Source organism: Brachyhypopomus gauderio, chromosome 11 (genome assembly GCF_052324685.1).
Source record: "Brachyhypopomus gauderio isolate BG-103 chromosome 11, BGAUD_0.2, whole genome shotgun sequence".
NCBI classification, from domain to species: Eukaryota; Metazoa; Chordata; class Actinopteri; order Gymnotiformes; family Hypopomidae; genus Brachyhypopomus; species Brachyhypopomus gauderio.
In genome coordinates this window covers 13,366,761-13,390,728 of record NC_135221.1, presented here as the reverse complement: position 1 = coordinate 13,390,728, position 23,968 = coordinate 13,366,761, and the positions used below count along the sequence as shown (strand labels likewise).

The following is a 23,968-nucleotide window of genomic DNA, read 5'->3' as shown; positions in this document are numbered from 1 at the left end:
TACAGCAATTAATTCATTAAATAAATCTCTAATAATCTCAAATATGAATATCATGTCAAGCAGTTTTTCTGTGTTCTTTCCTCCGTGTTGTTTGTGTAGTGTCCACCATGGTTTGCTGTGTTGCATGGGGATGCTCCAATCGAGCAAATATTTTTGGTTTCCCCACTGATACTGAGAGGAGAAAAAAATGGTTGTCTCAACTAAGCAGGAGCAATCTTACCCTCACTAAAGATTACAACAGCAAATATATATGTGAGGTAATCATCAAACACTGCATTTGCACTTTTCACAATAAACACACTATTGGAAAGCTTAATGCCTGATTTAATAAAATACAGAATAGTGAACAAAAAAAATCAAAGACTCCAGACAGACTCGGGTGCAGGGTGAGGGTGCTATCTAGTTGCAGGCTCCATTGAATCCCCTATGGTTCTTTGGCTTAAAGAGAGAGAGGAGAAAAAGACAGGAGAAAATGATTATTATGAGTATTGATGTGATATGAATTTGAACTTGTTGCACATCCTTGGTTGTTTTTTATACGTGTAATGAGTGTATACGTATCCAGTAAGTGTTCTCTAATACTGTGTATTCACCCACTATGGGATATGTATATGGGTAGACAAAACTGAGTTGTCATGTGTGAGGAGTAAACTCACATCACTCTGCAGGCACATTTTGAGGCAGATCAGTTCATCAAAACCAAACAGGGCAAGACTAGGCTGAGAGCAGATGCTGTTCCCACCATTTTTGTGCATCGCCCCGCACTCAGAAAGAGGAAGCCCCCTGCACTACGATGCACCACTGGACCTGTAAAGACAGGGCCCATAGCTGCCGATTACAGCTATAGTGTTGACACTGGTATAATAAGTATGAACTCCTAATAATTATATTATTTCTTTAAGTGATAGAATATTTAAAACTTAATCTCACTAAATAGTATACGTCTTTTATATCCAGCAGTTTCAAAAACTGAGGAAATACGTTAATAAAATAAAAATAAATAAAACGAAATAAAATAAATAAAAGGACAAATAAATAAAATAAAGGGAAATATAACGTTAGCGGGTACTCCAAAATGGATATCTTCATTTTACCTCCTCGACCCAACACACTCTACAATCACACTCAAATGTTATATTTAACCAATACTAGCTACCCCGCAAAAACATTTAGGTGTTTTTAGGTGAAATGGCATTAAGAGAGGAATTTACTATTAATAGGCTGTCGGTCGTTAATGTGAAATCTCGCTAACCGTATTCGCGTTGTCTTAGCATAGTTTTAGTTCCCTAAATCTGCTTATTAAGAGGTGGATAATTCACTAAAATGCTTTAATTCACATTTTAATGCACATGTTAATTTGATTCTGATGTCCTTATAATACACAATCAGTTTTTTTAAGCGTACTAACCTGTAAAAGTGTATCACAGATGGTCCACTGCTCCAGTTTGACTGCGCTGCTCGTATTTGCTGCTAACTTCCGGGAACTATTGACAGGCTCCACGATCCGCCATTGCTGTAAAAAAATGGTCCATTGGAGTGAACGGAGTTGACGCGACTCTCTCTCTATAGGGCTCTGCCCATAGACTGACATTGTGAATTCACATTCACAGTAAAGCGAGATGAGTTGACATTTCACACACAGTCTGAGAGGGTAAAGGAAACAAGAAATAGAAATAAGAAATAAGGCACTATAAAATACAAATAACGATCTGTAATTACGTCAACAGTGAAGATTTCACTGGCGATTTCTAATAGTAATAATAAATACAGCTCAGTCACGAAACAGGCATTTTACAGTCTCAGGAGCCATCTAGAGGCCAAAATAGGTAGTGCAAATGCAACGTCTATCTCGCGAGGACAAATGAAAACTTCACTCGAAGTATTCTCATTAGGGGTGACCTGCAATAGTCGCCGATTCGACTATAGTCGACTATACCCCCTAGTCGACTATGAACGTCATAGTCGAATGTACCATTCTAACTGCATGGGGTGCCCAAGGATGCAGCTAAGCATTAGTTGTTACATGAAATGTCTTTGTTTTTGTTATATATAGCCTTTTGTCAAATAAAATCATCCTAATTTCTGTTAATAAATATTTTTAAATGATGTTTGCGCATTAACAATAGGCATCTTCCTTACTACACATTAATAAATCACAACCTGCAGTTGTACAATCCAAACGAGCGGAGCTGAACCATTGACTGTGTGGACTGGACGACACGAGTGAAAAGTGAAGCCTCCGTTAGTCAGCTGCCCTCTAGTGGCTGGCTGCAGTACAACTTTTAACCCCGCCCATTCCCATGTAAGTGAACGGGCCGGACGACAAACTTTGAATTTTTATTACACGTAAATTAAGTTTTTTGAGCAATAATATTTTGTCAATTCTATAAGACCCCATTGCGTTAGTATCTCTCCTGGTGTTTTTCTGTACGATAAACAGATTTTATAGAAGTTATTAAGTGTTACTTAAAGGGGTGTGGCGATAAGGTGATTGACAGTTAATAGCTGCGTTGGTTGACATCTAATACCAGACGCTCAACCGTGAACGCGAAACTCTCGACAGCAAAACTCTCGACAGCAACATTAAAACCTTTTACCTTTGTTTATTTTGTAAAACGTCAAAAGTGTCTATACTGGTGGGCGTATCCTAACGAATGTTGGGGCGGAGATACGGTCTGCATCCAACTGACTAAAAGAGTAAGAGTTTAAAATTCAGGCTTTTACTTACCTGGGCAGGTGCAACCTCTGCAGAAGAGGAGGGACAAACTTAAACTGTATAAAAGTGATTGTATATGCATGTGCACATGTAGAGTGGAAATTATGTAAAATGGAACAATGTCATGACATGAAAAGATGTGACCAAAGCTGTTTATTCATCGCATGTTTGTCCCCGTTGTACCGGTATCAGGAATGGAATGTTCTGGGGGAGGGGCTTATAGAATATAATGGGGTGTAATTAGTAGAGTGGGGACGAGCCTGGGAGAGCAGGCTCGAAATGTATGTGATGACGGGATCTATGTGACTTTGCAGTCACCGTTCTGTAAACTCTGATTAAGAGGACTCAATTTAATATTGTTTTATTTTTTTCCATGAATGCGCGTTGCAAATATGTATATAGCTGTAGGTGTCTAAAATAAATGTGCAAAGGAAAAAGGCAAAGTTTCGACCTCTTGAACGGATTTATTCCAGGCCATAAGGCTCTCGCCCGACACTACCCATAGAGTGCGACTCCCTCCTCCTATACACCTGAGGGGTTTCGGGTCGCGCTTTATCACACTCCTCCTTGTCCCAACAGTAGTCCAATTTTCACTAATACCCTGTTGGACAACAGCACCAGTGGTGGTCGTTGTTAACCCAGGCCTCGACCGATCCGGTATGGAATTTCTATTTTTGATCCGAATCATTTGATTTGGCGCAGTTTTTACACAGGATGCCCTTCCTGACGCAAGCCTCTCTATTTATCCGGGCTTGGGACCGGCACTAAAATACACTGGTGTGTGCACCCTAGTGGCTAGGTTTATGAATCTGTTTTATACCAGACAGAATTTACACATATTCAAATATATTGTTCAATACAATAGCCATGTATATGAATTCAAGTTGTAAACCAACACTGTTAATCTTAACAAGCAATTATTAAGGTTTGACTTTTGTTGTGAATTATAACAATCTCAGACAGTAAAGAACTAGCATTCAATGAAGAGCGTGTGCTAATACACCAACAGCCTAGCAGAGGCTAGGTAACTCCTACCCAGAGAGACACGAGCGAAAGAGAGAAGAGAAAAGAGTAAAAGATTGCAATTCTACAACTGGTCAAGGGTGCACACGGTAAAACGATGTCCCTTTGTTCTGTACTAAAGTTTCCTGTATGACACATTAACTGAATTGAGGTGTGAAATCCTGATTTGCACACATTGATTGTATGCTGTTTTTGCGCACTGTCCAGTTGTGCGCCTGACTGACCACTACTTCCGGATTTAACAATGTCAAAATAAAAGCAATAAATAACAAAGCATTTGAATACATTTGCATACTAATACTATACTATTTACTGCCACCCTGATAAATATTGAAGTCGTTCTGACCAAGCCTGTGTCAAATTGCGTGTAAATCAAAAGGCGGCACGTTTTACATAAGAAAATTATATTAATGTGAGTCATTTTTAAAAGTTTCTTTATTTTTCTGCCTGTGTAGTTGTGACAGCAGTGTCCGTAGCCAATGAAAATGAACCATGCAGGATAAAGATGAGGGGAAAACTGAAACAGGCGAAACTTTAGTGGATTTAACCCTTTCCAGTGGTTGAGCAGCCATATTTAATGGTGCTAATGTTAGCTAGCTAGCTACAAACTCCAAACTGGTTTCAGAAAAAAGGTAAAGTGGAAACAAGCATGGAACCATGCACTCTTGTATGCATATCCATTTTGCTCAAGATGTAGACGTGCTAGATGCCCCATCTATCCACCAACTCAAAGAAGCGTACAGCATTCAGTTTTCTCTTTTATTGTTCAAAATGGTCAGCCAGATCACATAAAATACTAGTTTACATTTGCATGGTTACGTTCTTGGCCAATCCAAATATGTAAAGCTCAGACCACCTGTTGACCTGGACCTGCCAAGCTGAAACCCTCATCTTCCAGATCAGAAATCAGCGACAGCAGATGCCCTAGAAGAGAAAGTAAACAAGAATACAAGGTCTTCAAATGCATGCCAGCTCGCCACTTTTTGGAGCACAAAGAACTTGTACCCTCAACAGCCTTGAAGTTGAACACTTCAGAGCAACCTCAATCACATTAGCATAAGATTTCACAGGATTCAATGCAAACTGATCTGAACAAGACCTGGACCCAGGGAGGAGCAATATCCCAGAACCACCATGCACATGGACAAGTGTGGACATGAATTTAACTGCCAAAAGTGTGGTACACCTCCAGGTGTCTGTGGTTGGATAAGGGCAGTAAGGGGTGGCAATTGGACCTAGCAATAGACATTTAAGCAGCTGTGGTTGAAGTGTGCAGAGAATGGATTCAGAGAAGTGGAGGTTCAGGGATGCAGACAGTGGCCTACACCTACACCAGTTGAGAGATTTAACAATTTAGTAGGACACCCAAACAGTTCAACGTCCCCATCTGTTTGAGGCAGAGTTCTCACCTTGTACAGAGGGGTCTACAGATCCAGTAGACTGGGCCTGGAATTCTTCACTCTCAGGAGACACTGTTGGGGAAAGCAGGGAATGTTTGATGGATCAAGAGGCAGGTATACCAGAGAAGTTGTGCAGACAGTAATCTTACCATTTCTTGAAGGGTTTCCCTGATTATTTTGGCAGCTGGACATCACAGATGGACTCGACACATTCAAATGGACAGGAGGGTTACTTTGCATAGATAGAGTTGCAGAGTTAGACTCCGATGCATTGGCCCCATTCACGTCTGCAGGAAACTTCACCTTTCCAGGGGAATCTTGAGAGATGGGTGTCACCGAGTGATTGGATTGGGAAATGGTAGTTCCATTTGAATTTCCAGCAGAGTTCACATCCCCAGAACCAGGGACATCCCCGGAGCCATCACCTGAGGCTTCGCCGACAGAGGGTTCCATTGTAGAGCTAAACAGTGACCCTTCAGGTACTGCAGCAGCAACTGGCATTGCGGTAGCAGTCACTTCCTCCGTCGGTGCCGCACCACCTCCAACTGGGCTTGCCGTGGCAGTCACTTCCTCCGTCGGTGCTGCAGCAGCAACTGGGCTTGCCGTGGCCGTCACTTCCTCCGTCGGTGCTGCAGCAGCAACTGGGCTTGCCGTGGCCGTCACTTCCTCCGTCGGTGCTGCACCACCCCCAACTGGGCTTGCCGTGGCCGTCACTTCCTCCGTCGGTGCTGCAGCAGCAACTGGGCTTGCCGTGGCCGTCACTTCCTCCGTCGATGCTGCAGCACCAACTGGGCTTGCCGTGGCCGTCACTTCCTGCGTCGGTGCTGCAGCAGCAACTGGGCTTGCCGTGGCCGTCACTTCCTCCGTCGGTGCTGCACCACCCCCAACTGGGCTTGCCGTGGCCGTCACTTCCTCCGTCGGTGCTGCAGCAGCAACTGGGCTTGCCGTGGCCGTCACTTCCTCCGTCGGTGCTGCAGCAGCAACTGGGCTTGCCGTGGCCGTCACTTCCTCCGTCGGTGCTGCAGCACCAACTGGGCTTGCCGTGGCCGTCACTTCCTCCGTCGGTGCTGCAGCACCAACTGGGCTTGCCGTGGCCGTCACTTCCTCCGTCGGTGCTGCAGCAGCAACTGGGCTTGCCGTGGCCGTCACTTCCTCCGTCGGTGCTGCACCACCCCCAACTGGGCTTGCCGTGGCCGTCACTTCCTCCGTCGGTGCTGCAGCAGCAACTGGGCTTGCTGTGGCCATCACTTCCTCCGTCGGTGCTGCAGCAGCAACTGGGCTTGCCGTGGCCGTCACTTCCTCCGTCGGTGCTGCAGCAGTAACTGGGCTTGCCGTGGCCGTCACTTCCTCCGTCGGTGCTGCAGCACCAACTGGGCTTGCCGTGGCAGTCACTTCCTCCGCCGGTGCTGCAGCACCAACTGGGCTTGCCGTGGCCGTCACTTCCTCCGCCGGTGCTGCAGCACCAACTGGGCTTGCCGTGGCCGTCACTTCCTCCGTCGGTGCTGCAGCACCAACTGGGCTTGCCGTGGCCGTCACTTCCTCCGTCGGTGCTGCAGCACCAACTGGGCTTGCCGTGGCCGTCACTTCCTCCGTCGGTGCTGCAGCAGCAACTGGGCTTGCCGTGGCCGTCACTTCCTCCGTCGGTGCTACAGCAGCAACTGGGCTTGCCGTGGCCGTCACTTCCTCCGTCGGTGCTGCAGCAGCAACTGGGCTTGCCGTGGCCGTCACTTCTTCCGTCGGTGCTGCAGCAGCAACTGGGCTTGCCGTGGCAGTCACTTCCTCCGTCGGTGCTGCAGCAGCAACTGGGCTTGCCGTGGCCGTCACTTCCTCCGTCGGTGCTGCAGCAGCAACTGGGCTTGCCGTGGCCGTCACTTCTTCCTTCGGTGCTGCAGCAGCAACTGGGCTTGCCGTGGCCGTCACTTCCTCCGTCGGTGCTGCAGCAGCAACTGGGCTTGCCGTGGCCGTCACTTCCTCCTTCGGTGCTGCAGCAGCAACTGGGCTTGCCGTGGCCGTCACTTCTTCCTTCGGTGCTGCAGCAGCAACTGGGCTTGCCGTGGTCGTCACTTCTTCCTTCGGTGCTGCAGCAGCAACTGGGCTTGCCGTGGTCGTCACTTCCTTCGGTGCTGCAGCAGCAACTGGGCTTGCCGTGGTCGTCACTTCTTCCTTCGGTGCTGCAACAGCAACTGGGCTTGCCGTGGTCGTCACTTCTTCCTTCGGTGCTGCAGCAGCAACTGGGCTTGCCGTGGTAGTCACTTCCTTCAGTGCTGCAGCAGCAACTGGGCTTGCCGTGGTAGTCACTTCCTTCAGTGCTGCAGCAACAACTGGGCTTGCCGTGGTAGTCACTTTCTCACATGGTTCTTGTGTGGCAGTCGTCACCTGGACTGCAGTCAGTGCTGGGCCCACAGTTGTAACCAGGCTAGGCCTCGGTCCAGTAGCATTAGCCTTGCTTGAAGATGTTGCATTCCCAGAAGAACCACCACCAACATGAGGCCTAGCAGTCTTCACCTTCTCTTGAGATAAAGCTCCACCATTAGTGATCTCTTCAAGCAACATGCCTTCAGCTTCCATGTATACTAGAAGAAAAAAAAAAAGTCTGGTTTAATACAACAATGGAAGATGTTTCCATTTTAAGATACATTAACAAAATTGATCATTTAAGCTCAGTAGATACAATACACAGTCTCAACATTAGTGCAATGTTCGTAGCATATTTCGGCACACCTTTTAATAATCTCAAGTGTACCAAGTCTTTGGATTAGTTGTAAACCTTAGGCAGCTCCACTGTCGCTCAAGAACACTTGATTACATCAGTTTGGATCACAACAGGTGCTTTTGTTTTCAAATCATAGTGATCAGTAAACCAGTTCTAAACTGTACCCAATCATTAAAAGGATTAGGTACTAAACATGGGACATGAGGTAAAAGGTGTCAAGAGCATATCTGCACCTTTCCGTGCTTTCATAGGATCAGAAACACTTCCCATTGTCAGCAGTACAGCCAAGACGTCCAACACAGTTGATGAATTTTTATTTTTGCCATTCGTTTGAACAGCACCAGCCAATGAAATACCTGGGGTGTTTGAGAACAGATAGAATATTTAGCAAACATAGGTAGGCAAACCTACTCTGTTCAATTAAATTAAATTCTTTATAGTTACAAGACCCAATGTTATACGTTCAAAGAAACTAAACTGAAGAAATCATTGCAAACCTTCGTATTCGGTTCTGTTCAATCGCACGTCACGTTTGCCTGGTTGTGATACGGCTGACTGTTGTCTCATCGGAGAACTGTGTGCTACGAAATTAAATTACGAGTTAAAATGGGTTAGAACGAGACATGAGATTCAAATAAATATTATTCAAATTGAAGTCTAACAAACCTTGGTTTAGCCACAGGCATAACAAAACTGAACCGATGATCTTCAAAGACCCCATGCTGACAATACTCATTCAGCCTACGACGCTAAGACCTTTTAAAACCATTTGTGAACGCATGAAATAGAGGTCACCTGAATCTTATCAGCAATTTACGATCTCCGTTTAATACATTGAACAAGGCAAATTACCAATCAGAACTGAGATACAAGCCAGTTTATTAAGCCAATTTTCGATTTTTCTAGATATGATACAAATAAATTATTTATTTTAATTGCATATAATTTGAAAAAGACAACTGCTTGTTAATGTGTGTTGACATCATCAGAAGAAGTGATTAAACATCGTAAGTGATTCATAATTGTCATAATCGATTTAATGTTTAAGTACTGAAAGGATCAACGTGTCTGACTTAACTGTTAAACTCGAGCCACTGTGTGTGTCTTTTTCTTATAATGCAGCTGAAGACCTTCTGGGCCTGGACCAACTACAACTCAGAGAAATGAGTTACATGCAGAGCCGGAGTGGCTAATCGGGAGATTCGGGAGGATTCCCGATGGGCCGGCTCATGTCAGTTTCTAGTTTGGGCCGATTGGGATGGAAAAATAATTTTGGGCCGGATTTGGGCATGAAACTCCCGGGCTGAAAAAAGTGTCCCACTCCGGCCCTGGTTACATGCATTACAAATGAATAACACTTCTACTGTTCACCATTCGCGATCTTCCGAGGGTACAGCTTTCACTGTTTTTCTTTTACTCCTTTCTACTTCTACTGACATATCAAAGGTTTACCCCATCAGAAGCTTCCACAAAGTTTACAGTTAACTACGCTGGAAGACATAATGCGAAGTCAGCAACGAACATCCACAAACATTAAGAAAGAGAAGCTGGAGATCAGATTTATTTGTGATCAATTTCCAAGTTGAACTATAGCCTCAATGAGGCAAGCAACACAACCCTACCTGTTTATGTTAAAAGATCAATGATGAAAAATTTGCATAGATATTCACATTAACTACTAAATATCTTAAATATGTCTAAAATAATATCTTGTGATTATGTAAGCGTATTGTCTTAGTTTTATTCTTTTTTGTTATTTGCATCCACAATATGTCACTGAAACCTACAATCTAATACTTCCTCAGATAAACGACAGAGGGCGGCACGCTCTTGTTGTCTCCTAGCAACACAGTGTTTGCAGCTCTAGTTTCTTGAAACGCGTGATCGGCACCAGAAAAACAAAAAACAAACCGAACGAAACGGAAAACGTTAGACGTCAAGCTCGGGACTCGTAGCAATGATGCGCGAGGAGCTCTTTTCAGATCGCGATGCGGCCGCTCACTTTGAAAGAAGATGAAACAGGGAACTACCTAGCCTTCATTTGAAGCCTAGAGGTTCAAATGAATCAAGGCTGCTTTGTTTTCAAAGTGCATGAACCAAGTGGACACAATATAAACTACAAACAAACTGGACTTAATTTGGTTTATTTTAGGCATCATTTTAGGGGGTCTGAATCAATTTCACATATGCAAAAGAACCCCTGAGGGATCTGAGGCCACATGAAATGCTAGAATGGAAATGGCCAGAGTGTAAAAAAATTCCTAGTAGCAGCCTACCCAAAAAACAGGCAAAGGAACACTGCAGCTGTTAGGCTTCATAATGGACCAGATTCATGGATTATTTGAGCAGGCCTGGAATCCGCATCACCCTCCTCTCCTGATAGGTTTGATAGTTAACAGACAGTGCATATGGGATCTGAATCATCTCTGATGATTCAGGGGGGGGGGGGGTGTCCTATTTGAGAAGGACTGCGCTAGGGGATCAACTTCTAATTAAGGTAAAAGTAACGAGACACTTCTCTAGGCCAACTTTGCTCAGGATGCACTGGAGGCAGACAGTTGCCCACTTGATGTCTAGACCCATCCTTGGCCAGAAGAACCTCATCAGCATTGACATGCCAGCCTGGTATATCTCTTGCTGAACAGAACCTGCAAGTGTGGGGATAGTTTTGCTGGTCCTCTTCCTTCCATTACTTCAACAATCCCAGTCTTCCAGTCCATATTGTGGTCTGGTAGTGTTTCTAGCAACACTGTACCTTTACCAGGAGAGACATCAGGATACCATGGGGCACTTTACTTCCTCATTGCTCCACATTTAGCATTAATTTGTTTGTGCAACCTCACTCATCTTGGGAAATCACATCCTGCCAAAATACATGCCAGTTTCTCAAAACCCCCCCCCCCCCATCGAAGATGTAGACGTGCTAGATGCCCCATCTATCCACCAACTCAAAGAAGCGTACAGCATTCAGTTTTCTCTTTTATTGTTCAAAATGGTCAGCCAGATCACATAAAATACTAGTTTACATTTGCATGGTTAAGTTCTTGGCCAATCCAAATATGTAAAGCTCAGACCACCTGTTGACCTGGATCTGCCAAGCTGAAACCCTCATCTTCCAGATCAGAAATCAGCGACAGCAGATGCCCTAGAAGAGAAAGTAAATACAAAGTCTTCAAATGCATGCCAGCTCGCCACTTTTTGGAGCACAAAGAACTTGTACCCTCAACAGCCTTGAAGTTGAACACTTCAGAGCAACCTCAATCACATTAGCATAAGATTTCACAGGATTCAATGCAAACTGATCTGAACAAGACCTGGACCCAGGGAGGAGCAATATCCCAGAACCACCATGCACATGGACAAGTGTGGACATGAATTTAACTGCCAAAAGTGTGGTACACCTCCAGGTGTCTGTGGTTGGATAAGGGCAGTAAGGGGTGGCAATTGGACCTAGCAATAGACATTTAAGCAGCTGTGGTTGAAGTGTGCAGAGAATGGATTCAGAGAAGTGGAGGTTCAGGGATGCAGACAGTGGCCTACACCTACACCAGTTGAGAGATTTAACAATTTAGTAGGACACCCAAACAGTTCAACGTCCCCATCTGTTTGAGGCAGAGTTCTCACCTTGTACAGAGGGGACTACAGATCCAGTAGACTGGGCCTGGAATTCTTCACTCTCAGGAGACACTGTTGGGGAAAGCAGGGAATGTTTGATGGATCAAGAGGCAGGTATTCCAGAGAAGTTGTGCAGACAGTAATCTTACCATTTCTTGAAGGGTTTCCCTGATTATTTTGGCAGCTGGACATCACAGATGGACTCGACACATTCAAATGGACAGGAGGGTTACTTTGCATAGATAGAGTTGCAGAGTTAGACTCCGATGCATTGGCCCCATTCACGTCTGCAGGAAACTTCACCTTTCCAGGGGAATCTTGAGAGATGGGTGTCACCGAGTGATTGGATTGGGAAATGGTAGTTCCATTTGAATTTCCAGCAGAGCTCACATCCCCAGAACCAGGGACATCCCCGGAGCCATCACCTGAGGCTTCGCCGACAGAGGGTTCCATTGTAGAGCTAAACAGTGACCCTTCAGGTACTGCAGCAGCAACTGGCATTGCGGTAGCAGTCACTTCCTCCGTCGGTGCCGCACCACCCCCAACTGGGCTTGCCGTGGCAGTCACTTCCTCCGTCGGTGCTGCAGCAGCAACTGGGCTTGCCGTGGCAGTCACTTCCTCCGTCGGTGCTGCACCACCAACTGGGCTTGCCGTGGCCGTCACTTCCTCCGTCGGTGCTGCACCACCAACTGGGCTTGCCGTGGCCGTCACTTCCTCCGTCGGTGCTGCACCACCAACTGGGCTTGCCGTGGCCGTCACTTCCTCCGTCGGTGCTGCACCACCAACTGGGCTTGCCGTGGCCGTCACTTCCTCCGTCGGTGCTGCACCACCCCCAACTGGGCTTGCCGTGGCCGTCACTTCCTCCGTCTGTGCTGCAGCAGCAACTGGGCTTGCCGTGGCCGTCACTTCCTCCGTCGGTGCTGCAGCAGCAACTGGGCTTGCCGTGGCCGTCACTTCCTCCGTCGGTGCTGCAGCAGCAACTGGGCTTGCCGTGGCCGTCACTTCCTCCGTCGGTGCTGCAGCACCAACTGGGCTTGCCGTGGCCGTCACTTCCTCCGTCGGTGCTGCAGCACCAACTGGGCTTGCCGTGGCCGTCACTTCCTCCGTCGGTGCTGCAGCAGCAACTGGGCTTGCCGTGGCCGTCACTTCCTCCGTCGGTGCTGCACCACCCCCAACTGGGCTTGCCGTGGCCGTCACTTCCTCCGTCGGTGCTGCAGCAGCAACTGGGCTTGCCGTGGCCATCACTTCCTCCGTCGGTGCTGCAGCAGCAACTGGGCTTGCCGTGGCCGTCACTTCCTCCGTCGGTGCTGCAGCAGTAACTGGGCTTGCCGTGGCCGTCACTTCCTCCGTCGGTGCTGCAGCACCAACTGGGCTTGCCGTGGCCGTCACTTCCTCCGCCGGTGCTGCAGCACCAACTGGGCTTGCCGTGGCCGTCACTTCCTCCGCCGGTGCTGCAGCACCAACTGGGCTTGCCGTGGCCGTCACTTCCTCCGTCGGTGCTGCAGCACCAACTGGGCTTGCCGTGGCCGTCACTTCCTCCGTCGGTGCTGCAGCACCAACTGGGCTTGCCGTGGCCGTCACTTCCTCCGTCGGTGCTGCAGCAGCAACTGGGCTTGCCGTGGCCGTCACTTCCTCCGTCGGTGCTACAGCAGCAACTGGGCTTGCCGTGGCCGTCACTTCCTCCGTCGGTGCTGCAGCAGCAACTGGGCTTGCCGTGGCCGTCACTTCTTCCGTCGGTGCTGCAGCAGCAACTGGGCTTGCCGTGGCAGTCACTTCCTCCGTCGGTGCTGCAGCAGCAACTGGGCTTGCCGTGGCCGTCACTTCCTCCGTCGGTGCTGCAGCAGCAACTGGGCTTGCCGTGGCCGTCACTTCTTCCTTCGGTGCTGCAGCAGCAACTGGGCTTGCCGTGGCCGTCACTTCCTCCGTCGGTGCTGCAGCAGCAACTGGGCTTGCCGTGGCCGTCACTTCCTCCTTCGGTGCTGCAGCAGCAACTGGGCTTGCCGTGGCCGTCACTTCTTCCTTCGGTGCTGCAGCAGCAACTGGGCTTGCCGTGGTCGTCACTTCTTCCTTCGGTGCTGCAGCAGCAACTGGGCTTGCCGTGGTCGTCACTTCCTTCGGTGCTGCAGCAGCAACTGGGCTTGCCGTGGTCGTCACTTCTTCCTTCGGTGCTGCAACAGCAACTGGGCTTGCCGTGGTCGTCACTTCTTCCTTCGGTGCTGCAGCAGCAACTGGGCTTGCCGTGGTAGTCACTTCCTTCAGTGCTGCAGCAGCAACTGGGCTTGCCGTGGTAGTCACTTCCTTCAGTGCTGCAGCAACAACTGGGCTTGCCGTGGTAGTCACTTTCTCACATGGTTCTTGTGTGGCAGTCGTCACCTGGACTGCAGTCAGTGCTGGGCCCACAGTTGTAACCAGGCTAGGCCTCGGTCCAGTAGCATTAGCCTTGCTTGAAGATGTTGCATTCCCAGAAGAACCACCACCAACATGAGGCCTAGCAGTCTTCACCTTCTCTTGAGATAAAGCTCCACCATTAGTGATCTCTTCAAGCAACATGCCTTCAGCTTCCATGTATACTAGAAGAAAAAAAAAAAGTCTGGTTTAATACAACAATGGAAGATGTTTCCATTTTAAGATACATTAACAAAATTGATCATTTAAGCTCAGTAGATACAATACACAGTCTCAACATTAGTGCAATGTTCGTAGCATATTTCGGCACACCTTTTAATAATCTCAAGTGTACCAAGTCTTTGGATTAGTTGTAAACCTTAGGCAGCTCCACTGTCGCTCAAGAACACTTGATTACATCAGTTTGGATCACAACAGGTGCTTTTGTTTTCAAATCATAGTGATCAGTAAACCAGTTCTAAACTGTACCCAATCATTAAAAGGATTAGGTACTAAACATGGGACATGAGGTAAAAGGTGTCAAGAGCATATCTGCACCTTTCCGTGCTTTCATAGGATCAGAAACACTTCCCATTGTCAGCAGTACAGCCAAGACGTCCAACACAGTTGATGAATTTTTATTTTTGCCATTCGTTTGAACAGCACCAGCCAATGAAATACCTGGGGTGTTTGAGAACAGATAGAATATTTAGCAAACATAGGTAGGCAAACCTACTCTGTTCAATTAAATTAAATTCTTTATAGTTACAAGACCCAATGTTATACGTTCAAAGAAACTAAACTGAAGAAATCATTGCAAACCTTCGTATTCGGTTCTGTTCAATCGCACGTCACGTTTGCCTGGTTGTGATACGGCTGACTGTTGTCTCATCGGAGAACTGTGTGCTACGAAATTAAATTACGAGTTAAAATGGGTTAGAACGAGACATGAGATTCAAATAAATATTATTCAAATTGAAGTCTAACAAACCTTGGTTTAGCCACAGGCATAACAAAACTGAACCGATGATCTTCAAAGACCCCATGCTGACAATACTCATTCAGCCTACGACGCTAAGACCTTTTAAAACCATTTGTGAACGCATGAAATAGAGGTCACCTGAATCTTATCAGCAATTTACGATCTCCGTTTAATACATTGAACAAGGCAAATTACCAATCAGAACTGAGATACAAGCCAGTTTATTAAGCCAATTTTCGATTTTTCTAGATATGATACAAATAAATTATTTATTTTAATTGCATATAATTTGAAAAAGACAACTGCTTGTTAATGTGTGTTGACATCATCAGAAGAAGTGATTAAACATCGTAAGTGATTCATAATTGTCATAATCGATTTAATGTTTAAGTACTGAAAGGATCAACGTGTCTGACTTAACTGTTAAACTCGAGCCACTGTGTGTGTCTTTTTCTTATAATGCAGCTGAAGACCTTCTGGGCCTGGACCAACTACAACTCAGAGAAATGAGTTACATGCAGAGCCGGAGTGGCTAATCGGGAGATTCGGGAGGATTCCCGATGGGCCGGCTCATGTCAGTTTCTAGTTTGGGCCGATTGGGATGGAAAAATAATTTTGGGCCGGATTTGGGCATGAAACTCCCGGGCTGAAAAAAGTGTCCCACTCCGGCCCTGGTTACATGCATTACAAATGAATAACACTTCTACTGTTCACCATTCGCGATCTTCCGAGGGTACAGCTTTCACTGTTTTTCTTTTACTCCTTTCTACTTCTACTGACATATCAAAGGTTTACCCCATCAGAAGCTTCCACAAAGTTTACAGTTAACTACGCTGGAAGACATAATGCGAAGTCAGCAACGAACATCCACAAACATTAAGAAAGAGAAGCTGGAGATCAGATTTATTTGTGATCAATTTCCAAGTTGAACTATAGCCTCAATGAGGCAAGCAACACAACCCTACCTGTTTATGTTAAAAGATCAATGATGAAAAATTTGCATAGATATTCACATTAACTACTAAATATCTTAAATATGTCTAAAATAATATCTTGTGATTATGTAAGCGTATTGTCTTAGTTTTATTCTTTTTTGTTATTTGCATCCACAATATGTCACTGAAACCTACAATCTAATACTTCCTCAGATAAACGACAGAGGGCGGCACGCTCTTGTTGTCTCCTAGCAACACAGTGTTTGCAGCTCTAGTTTCTTGAAACGCGTGATCGGCACCAGAAAAACAAAAAACAAACCGAACGAAACGGAAAACGTTAGACGTCAAGCTCGGGACTCGTAGCAATGATGCGCGAGGAGCTCTTTTCAGATCGCGATGCGGCCGCTCACTTTGAAAGAAGATGAAACAGGGAACTACCTAGCCTTCATTTGAAGCCTAGAGGTTCAAATGAATCAAGGCTGCTTTGTTTTCAAAGTGCATGAACCAAGTGGACACAATATAAACTACAAACAAACTGGACTTAATTTGGTTTATTTTAGGCATCATTTTAGGGGGTCTGAATCAATTTCACATATGCAAAAGAACCCCTGAGGGATCTGAGGCCACATGAAATGCTAGAATGGAAATGGCCAGAGTGTAAAAAAATTCCTAGTAGCAGCCTACCCAAAAAACAGGCAAAGGAACACTGCAGCTGTTAGGCTTCATAATGGACCAGATTCATGGATTATTTGAGCAGGCCTGGAATCCGCATCACCCTCCTCTCCTGATAGGTTTGATAGTTAACAGACAGTGCATATGGGATCTGAATCATCTCTGATGATTCAGGGGGGGGGGGTGTCCTATTTGAGAAGGACTGCGCTAGGGGATCAACTTCTAATTAAGGTAAAAGTAACGAGACACTTCTCTAGGCCAACTTTGCTCAGGATGCACTGGAGGCAGACAGTTGCCCACTTGATGTCTAGACCCATCCTTGGCCAGAAGAACCTCATCAGCATTGACATGCCAGCCTGGTATATCTCTTGCTGAACAGAACCTGCAAGTGTGGGGATAGTTTTGCTGGTCCTCTTCCTTCCATTACTTCAACAATCCCAGTCTTCCAGTCCATATTGTGGTCTGGTAGTGTTTCTAGCAACACTGTACCTTTACCAGGAGAGACATCAGGATACCATGGGGCACTTTACTTCCTCATTGCTCCACATTTAGCATTAATTTGTTTGTGCAACCTCACTCATCTTGGGAAATCACATCCTGCCAAAATACATGCCAGTTTCTCAAAACCCCCCCCCCCCCATCGAAGATGTAGACGTGCTAGATGCCCCATCTATCCACCAACTCAAAGAAGCGTACAGCATTCAGTTTTCTCTTTTATTGTTCAAAATGGTCAGCCAGATCACATAAAATACTAGTTTACATTTGCATGGTTAAGTTCTTGGCCAATCCAAATATGTAAAGCTCAGACCACCTGTTGACCTGGATCTGCCAAGCTGAAACCCTCATCTTCCAGATCAGAAATCAGCGACAGCAGATGCCCTAGAAGAGAAAGTAAATACAAAGTCTTCAAATGCATGCCAGCTCGCCACTTTTTGGAGCACAAAGAACTTGTACCCTCAACAGCCTTGAAGTTGAACACTTCAGAGCAACCTCAATCACATTAGCATAAGATTTCACAGGATTCAATGCAAACTGATCTGAACAAGACCTGGACCCAGGGAGGAGCAATATCCCAGAACCACCATGCACATGGACAAGTGTGGACATGAATTTAACTGCCAAAAGTGTGGTACACCTCCAGGTGTCTGTGGTTGGATAAGGGCAGTAAGGGGTGGCAATTGGACCTAGCAATAGACATTTAAGCAGCTGTGGTTGAAGTGTGCAGAGAATGGATTCAGAGAAGTGGAGGTTCAGGGATGCAGACAGTGGCCTACACCTACACCAGTTGAGAGATTTAACAATTTAGTAGGACACCCAAACAGTTCAACGTCCCCATCTGTTTGAGGCAGAGTTCTCACCTTGTACAGAGGGGACTACAGATCCAGTAGACTGGGCCTGGAATTCTTCACTCTCAGGAGACACTGTTGGGGAAAGCAGGGAATGTTTGATGGATCAAGAGGCAGGTATTCCAGAGAAGTTGTGCAGACAGTAATCTTACCATTTCTTGAAGGGTTTCCCTGATTATTTTGGCAGCTGGACATCACAGATGGACTCGACACATTCAAATGGACAGGAGGGTTACTTTGCATAGATAGAGTTGCAGAGTTAGACTCCGATGCATTGGCCCCATTCACGTCTGCAGGAAACTTCACCTTTCCAGGGGAATCTTGAGAGATGGGTGTCACCGAGTGATTGGATTGGGAAATGGTAGTTCCATTTGAATTTCCAGCAGAGTTCACATCCCCAGAACCAGGGACATCCCCGGAGCCATCACCTGAGGCTTCGCCGACAGAGGGTTCCATTGTAGAGCTAAACAGTGACCCTTCAGGTACTGCAGCAGCAACTGGCATTGCGGTAGCAGTCACTTCCTCCGTCGGTGCCGCACCACCCCCAACTGGGCTTGCCGTGGCCGTCACTTCCTCCGTCGGTGCTGCACCACCAACTGGGCTTGCCGTGGCCGTCACTTCCTCCGTCGGTGCTGCACCACCAACTGGGCTTGCCGTGGCCGTCACTTCCTCCGTCGGTGCTGCACCACCAACTGGGCTTGCCGTGGCCGTCACTTCCTCTGTCGGTGCTGCAGCAGCAACTGGGCTTGCCGTGGCCGTCACTTCCTCCGTCGGTGCTGCACCACCCCCAACTGGGCTTGCCGTGGCCGTCACTTCCTCCGTCTGTGCTGCAGCAGCAACTGGGCTTGCCGTGGCCGTCACTTCCTCCGTCGGTGCTGCAGCAGCAACTGGGCTTGCCGTGGCCGTCACTTCCTCCGTCGGTGCTGCAGCAGCAACTGGGCTTGCCGTGGCCGTCACTTCCTCCGTCGGTGCTGCACCACCCCCAACTGGGCTTGCCGTGGCCGTCACTTCCTCCGTCGGTGCTGCAGCAGCAACTGGGCTTGCCGTGGCCGTCACTTCCTCCGTCGGTGCTGCAGCAGCAACTGGGCTTGCCGTGGCCGTCACTTCCTCCGTCGGTGCTGCAGCAGCAACTGGGCTTGCCGTGGCCGTCACTTCCTCCGTCGGTGCTGCACCACCAACTGGGCTTGCCGTGGCCGTCACTTCCTCTGTCGGTGCTGCAGCAGCAACTGGGCTTGCCGTGGCCGTCACTTCCTCCGTCGGTGCTGCACCACCCCCAACTGGGCTTGCCGTGGCCGTCACTTCCTCCGTCTGTGCTGCAGCAGCAACTGGGCTTGCCGTGGCCGTCACTTCCTCCGTCGGTGCTGCAGCAGCAACTGGGCTTGCCGTGGCCGTCACTTCCTCCGTCGGTGCTGCAGCAGCAACTGGGCTTGCCGTGGCCGTCACTTCCTCCGTCGGTGCTGCAGCAGCAACTGGGCTTGCCGTGGCCGTCACTTCCTCCGTCGGTGCTGCACCACCCCCAACTGGGCTTGCCGTGGCCGTCACTTCCTCCGTCGGTGCTGCAGCAGCAACTGGGCTTGCCGTGGCAGTCACTTCCTCCGTCGGTGCTGCAGCAGCAACTGGGCTTGCCGTGGCAGTCACTTCCTCCATCGGTGCTGCAGCAGCAACTGGGCTTGCCGTGGCCGTCACTTCCTCCGTCGGTGCTGCAGCAGCAACTGGGCTTGCCGTGGCCGTCACTTCCTCCGTCGGTGCTGCAGCAGCAACTGGGCTTGCCGTGGCCGTCACTTCCTCCGTCGGTGCTGCAGCAGCAACTGGGCTTGCCGTGGCCGTCACTTCCTCCGTCGGTGCTGCAGCAGCAACTGGGCTTGCCGTGGCCGTCACTTCCTCCGTCGGTGCTGCAGCAGCAACTGGGCTTGCCGTGGCCGGGCTTGCCGTGGCCGTCACTTCCTCCGTCGGTGCTGCAGCAGCAACTGGGCTTGCCGTGGCCGTCACTGCTTCCGTCGGTGCTGCAGCAGCAACTGGGCTTGCCGTGGCAGTCACTGCTTCCGTCGGTGCTGCAGCAGCAACTGGGCTTGCCGTGGCAGTCACTTCTTCCGTCGGTGCTGCAGCAGCAACTGGGCTTGCCGTGGCAGTCACTTCCTCAGTCGGTGCTGCAGCAGCAACTGGGCTTGCCGTGGCCGTCACTTCCTCCGTCGGTGCTGCAGCAGCAACTGGGCTTGCCGTGGCCGTCACTGCTTCCGTCGGTGCTGCAGCAGCAACTGGGCTTGCCGTGGCCGTCACTGCTTCCGTCGGTGCTGCAGCAGCAACTGGGCTTGCCGTGGCCGTCACTTCCTCCGTCGGTGCTGCAGCAGCAACTGGGCTTGCCGTGGCCGTCACTTCCTCCGTCGGTGCTGCAGCAGCAACTGGGCTTGCCGTGGCCGTCACTTCTTCCTTCGGTGCTGCAGCAGCAACTGGGCTTGCCGTGGCCGTCACTTCTTCCTTCGGTGCTACAGCAGCAACTGGGCTTGCCGTGGTCGTCACTTCTTCCTTCGGTGCTACAGCAGCAACTGGGCTTGCCGTGGTCGTCACTTCTTCCTTCGGTGCTACAGCAGCAACTGGGCTTGCCGTGGTAGTCACTTCTTCCTTCGGTGCTACAGCAGCAACTGGGCTTGCCGTGGTCGTCACTTCTTCCTTCGGTGCTGCAGCAGCAACTGGGCTTGCCGTGGCAGTCACTTCCTCCGTCGGTGCTGCAGCAGCAACTGGGCTTGCCGTGGCAGTCACTTCCTCCGTCGGTGCTGCAGCAGCAACTGGGCTTGCCGTGGCCGTCACTTCCTCCGTCGGTGCTGCAGCAGCAACTGGGCTTGCCGTGGCCGTCACTTCCTCCGTCGGTGCTGCAGCAGCAACTGGGCTTGCCGTGGCCGTCACTGCTTCCGTCGGTGCTGCAGCAGCAACTGGGCTTGCCGTGGCCGTCACTGCTTCCGTCGGTGCTGCAGCAGCAACTGGGCTTGCCGTGGTCGTCACTTCTTCCTTCGGTGCTGCAGCAGCAACTGGGCTTGCCGTGGTCGTCACTTCTTCCTTCTGTGCTGCAGCAGCAACTGGGCTTGCCGTGGTCGTCACTTCTTCCTTCGGTGCTGCAACAGCAACTGGGCTTGCCGTGGTCGTCACTTCTTCCTTCGGTGCTGCAGCAGCAACTGGGCTTGCCGTGGTCGTCACTTCTTCCTTCGGTGCTGCAGCAGCAACTGGGCTTGCCGTGGTCGTCACTTCTTCCTTCGGTGCTGCAGCAGCAACTGGGCTTGCCGTGGTCGTCACTTCTTCCTTCGGTGCTGCAGCAGCAACTGGGCTTGCCGTGGTCGTCACTTCCTTCGGTGCTGCAGCAGCAACTGGGCTTGCCGTGGTCGTCACTTCTTCCTTCGGTGCTGCAGCAGCAACTGGGCTTGCCGTGGTCGTCACTTCTTCCTTCGGTGCTGCAGCAGCAACTGGGCTTGCCGTGGTCGTCACTTCTTCCTTCGGTGCTGCAGCAGCAACTGGGCTTGCCGTGGTAGTCACTTCCTTCAGTGCTGCAGCAGCAACTGGGCTTGCCGTGGTAGTCACTTCCTTCAGTGCTGCAGCAACAACTGGGCTTGCCGTGGTAGTCACTTTCTCACATGGTTCTTGTGTGGCAGTCGTCACCTGGACTGCAGTCAGTGCTGGGCCCACAGTTGTAACCAGGCTAGGCCTCGGTCCAGTAGCATTAGCCTTGCTTGAAGATGTTGCATTCCTAGAAGAACCACCACCAACATGAGGCCTAGCAGTCTTCACCTTCTCTTGAGATAAAGCTCCACCATTAGTGATCTCTTCAAGCAACATGCCTTCAGCTTCCATGTATACTAGAAGAAAAAAAAAAAAAGTCTGGTTTAATACAACAATGGAAGATGTTTCCATTTTAAGATACATTAACAAAATTGATCATTTAAGCTCAGTAGATACAATACACAGTCTCAACATTAGTGCAATGTTCGTAGCATATTTCGGCACACCTTTTAATAATCTCAAGTGTACCAAGTCTTTGGATTAGTTGTAAACCTTAGGCAGCTCCACTGTCTCTCAAGAACACTTGATTACATCAGTTTGGATCACAACAGGTGCTTTTGTTTTCAAATCATAGTGATCAGTAAACCAGTTCTAAACTGTACCCAATCATTAAAAGGATTAGGTACTAAACATGGGACATGAGGTAAAAGGTGTCAAGAGCATATCTGCACCTTTCCGTGCTTTCATAGGATCAGAAACACTTCCCATTGTCAGCAGTACAGCCAAGACGTCCAACACAGTTGATGAATTTTTATTTTTGCCATTCGTTTGAACAGCACCAGCCAATGAAATACCTGGGGTGTTTGAGAACAGATAGAATATTTAGCAAACATAGGTAGGCAAACCTACTCTGTTCAATTAAATTAAATTCTTTATAGTTACAAGACCCAATGTTATACGTTCAAAGAAACTAAACTGAAGAAATCATTGCAAACCTTCGTATTCGGTTCTGTTCAATCGCACGTCACGTTTGCCTGGTTGTGATACGGCTGACTGTTGTCTCATCGGAGAACTGTGTGCTACGAAATTAAATTACGAGTTAAAATGGGTTAGAACGAGACATGAGATTCAAATAAATATTATTCAAATTGAAGTCTAACAAACCTTGGTTTAGCCACAGGCATAACAAAACTGAACCGATGATCTTCAAAGACCCCATGCTGACAATACTCATTCAGCCTACGACGCTAAGACCTTTTAAAACCATTTGTGAACGCATGAAATAGAGGTCACCTGAATCTTATCAGCAATTTACGATCTCCGTTTAATACATTGAACAAGGCAAATTACCAATCAGAACTGAGATACAAGCCAGTTTATTAAGCCAATTTTCGATTTTTCTAGATATGATACAAATAAATTATTTATTTTAATTGCATATAATTTGAAAAAGACAACTGCTTGTTAATGTGTGTTGACATCATCAGAAGAAGTGATTAAACATCGTAAGTGATTCATAATTGTCATAATCGATTTAATGTTTAAGTACTGAAAGGATCAACGTGTCTGACTTAACTGTTAAACTCGAGCCACTGTGTGTGTCTTTTTCTTATAATGCAGCTGAAGACCTTCTGGGCCTGGACCAACTACAACTCAGAGAAATGAGTTACATGCAGAGCCGGAGTGGCTAATCGGGAGATTCGGGAGGATTCCCGATGGGCCGGCTCATGTCAGTTTCTAGTTTGGGCCGATTGGGATGGAAAAATAATTTTGGGCCGGATTTGGGCATGAAACTCCCGGGCTGAAAAAAGTGTCCCACTCCGGCCCTGGTTACATGCATTACAAATGAATAACACTTCTACTGTTCACCATTCGCGATCTTCCGAGGGTACAGCTTTCACTGTTTTTCTTTTACTCCTTTCTACTTCTACTGACATATCAAAGGTTTACCCCATCAGAAGCTTCCACAAAGTTTACAGTTAACTACGCTGGAAGACATAATGCGAAGTCAGCAACGAACATCCACAAACATTAAGAAAGAGAAGCTGGAGATCAGATTTATTTGTGATCAATTTCCAAGTTGAACTATAGCCTCAATGAGGCAAGCAACACAACCCTACCTGTTTATGTTAAAAGATCAATGATGAAAAATTTGCATAGATATTCACATTAACTACTAAATATCTTAAATATGTCTAAAATAATATCTTGTGATTATGTAAGCGTATTGTCTTAGTTTTATTCTTTTTTGTTATTTGCATCCACAATATGTCACTGAAACCTACAATCTAATACTTCCTCAGATAAACGACAGAGGGCGGCACGCTCTTGTTGTCTCCTAGCAACACAGTGTTTGCAGCTCTAGTTTCTTGAAACGCGTGATCGGCACCAGAAAAACAAAAAACAAACCGAACGAAACGGAAAACGTTAGACGTCAAGCTCGGGACTCGTAGCAATGATGCGCGAGGAGCTCTTTTCAGATCGCGATGCGGCCGCTCACTTTGAAAGAAGATGAAACAGGGAACTACCTAGCCTTCATTTGAAGCCTAGAGGTTCAAATGAATCAAGGCTGCTTTGTTTTCAAAGTGCATGAACCAAGTGGACACAATATAAACTACAAACAAACTGGACTTAATTTGGTTTATTTTAGGCATCATTTTAGGGGGTCTGAATCAATTTCACATATGCAAAAGAA

General features: G+C 47.9%; 3 protein-coding genes and 1 long non-coding RNA gene across 4 annotated transcripts; all 4 read right to left on the bottom strand.

The window, feature by feature from the left end:
* LOC143527654 (uncharacterized) lies at positions 1-2,206 on the bottom strand. The gene is made up of 3 exons (XR_013134210.1): positions 2,161-2,206; positions 1,409-1,643; positions 1-807 (listed from the first exon to the last, which is right to left on the bottom strand). It is a non-coding gene; the product is annotated as an uncharacterized LOC143527654 (long non-coding RNA).
* Positions 2,207-4,484: 2,278 nt separating this feature from the next.
* Positions 4,485-8,627, bottom strand: LOC143527137 (uncharacterized). The gene is made up of 6 exons (XM_077022124.1): positions 8,519-8,627; positions 8,350-8,433; positions 8,086-8,208; positions 5,289-7,712; positions 5,149-5,211; positions 4,485-4,663 (listed from the first exon to the last, which is right to left on the bottom strand). Exons 1-6 carry the CDS (start codon positions 8,586-8,588, stop codon positions 4,587-4,589), a joined length of 2,841 nt encoding a protein of 946 aa, XP_076878239.1. The 5' UTR covers positions 8,589-8,627; the 3' UTR covers positions 4,485-4,586.
* A 2,191-nt stretch (positions 8,628-10,818) lies between these two features.
* Positions 10,819-14,957, bottom strand: LOC143527136 (uncharacterized). Its single transcript, XM_077022123.1, has 6 exons — positions 14,844-14,957; positions 14,675-14,758; positions 14,411-14,533; positions 11,617-14,037; positions 11,477-11,539; positions 10,819-10,997 (listed from the first exon to the last, which is right to left on the bottom strand). Exons 1-6 carry the CDS (start codon positions 14,911-14,913, stop codon positions 10,921-10,923), a joined length of 2,838 nt encoding a protein of 945 aa, XP_076878238.1. The 5' UTR covers positions 14,914-14,957; the 3' UTR covers positions 10,819-10,920.
* A 2,184-nt stretch (positions 14,958-17,141) lies between these two features.
* Positions 17,142-22,556, bottom strand: LOC143527135 (uncharacterized). The gene is made up of 6 exons (XM_077022122.1): positions 22,438-22,556; positions 22,269-22,352; positions 22,005-22,127; positions 17,940-21,629; positions 17,800-17,862; positions 17,142-17,320 (listed from the first exon to the last, which is right to left on the bottom strand). The coding sequence occupies exons 1-6, from the start codon at positions 22,505-22,507 to the stop codon at positions 17,244-17,246; spliced, it is 4,107 nt and encodes a 1,368-aa protein (XP_076878237.1). The 5' UTR covers positions 22,508-22,556; the 3' UTR covers positions 17,142-17,243.
* Positions 22,557-23,968: the final 1,412 nt, after the last annotated feature.

Coding starts and splice junctions, on each gene's coding strand:
- LOC143527135 (XM_077022122.1), bottom strand. CDS start 22,507: ATGAGTATTGTCAGCATGGGGTCTTTGAAGATCATCGGTTCAGTTTTG. Junction 22,353..22,437: donor ATGCCTGTGGCTAAACCAAG/GTTTGTTAGACT, acceptor TTAATTTCGTAG/CACACAGTTCTCCGATGAGA. Junction 21,630..22,004: donor TCCTATGAAAGCACGGAAAG/GTGCAGATATGC, acceptor TTTTTCTTCTAG/TATACATGGAAGCTGAAGGC.
- LOC143527136 (XM_077022123.1), bottom strand. CDS start 14,913: ATGAGTATTGTCAGCATGGGGTCTTTGAAGATCATCGGTTCAGTTTTG. Junction 14,759..14,843: donor ATGCCTGTGGCTAAACCAAG/GTTTGTTAGACT, acceptor TTAATTTCGTAG/CACACAGTTCTCCGATGAGA. Junction 11,540..11,616: donor GGGAAACCCTTCAAGAAATG/GTAAGATTACTG, acceptor TTTCCCCAACAG/TGTCTCCTGAGAGTGAAGAA.
- LOC143527137 (XM_077022124.1), bottom strand. CDS start 8,588: ATGAGTATTGTCAGCATGGGGTCTTTGAAGATCATCGGTTCAGTTTTG. Junction 8,434..8,518: donor ATGCCTGTGGCTAAACCAAG/GTTTGTTAGACT, acceptor TTAATTTCGTAG/CACACAGTTCTCCGATGAGA. Junction 5,212..5,288: donor GGGAAACCCTTCAAGAAATG/GTAAGATTACTG, acceptor TTTCCCCAACAG/TGTCTCCTGAGAGTGAAGAA.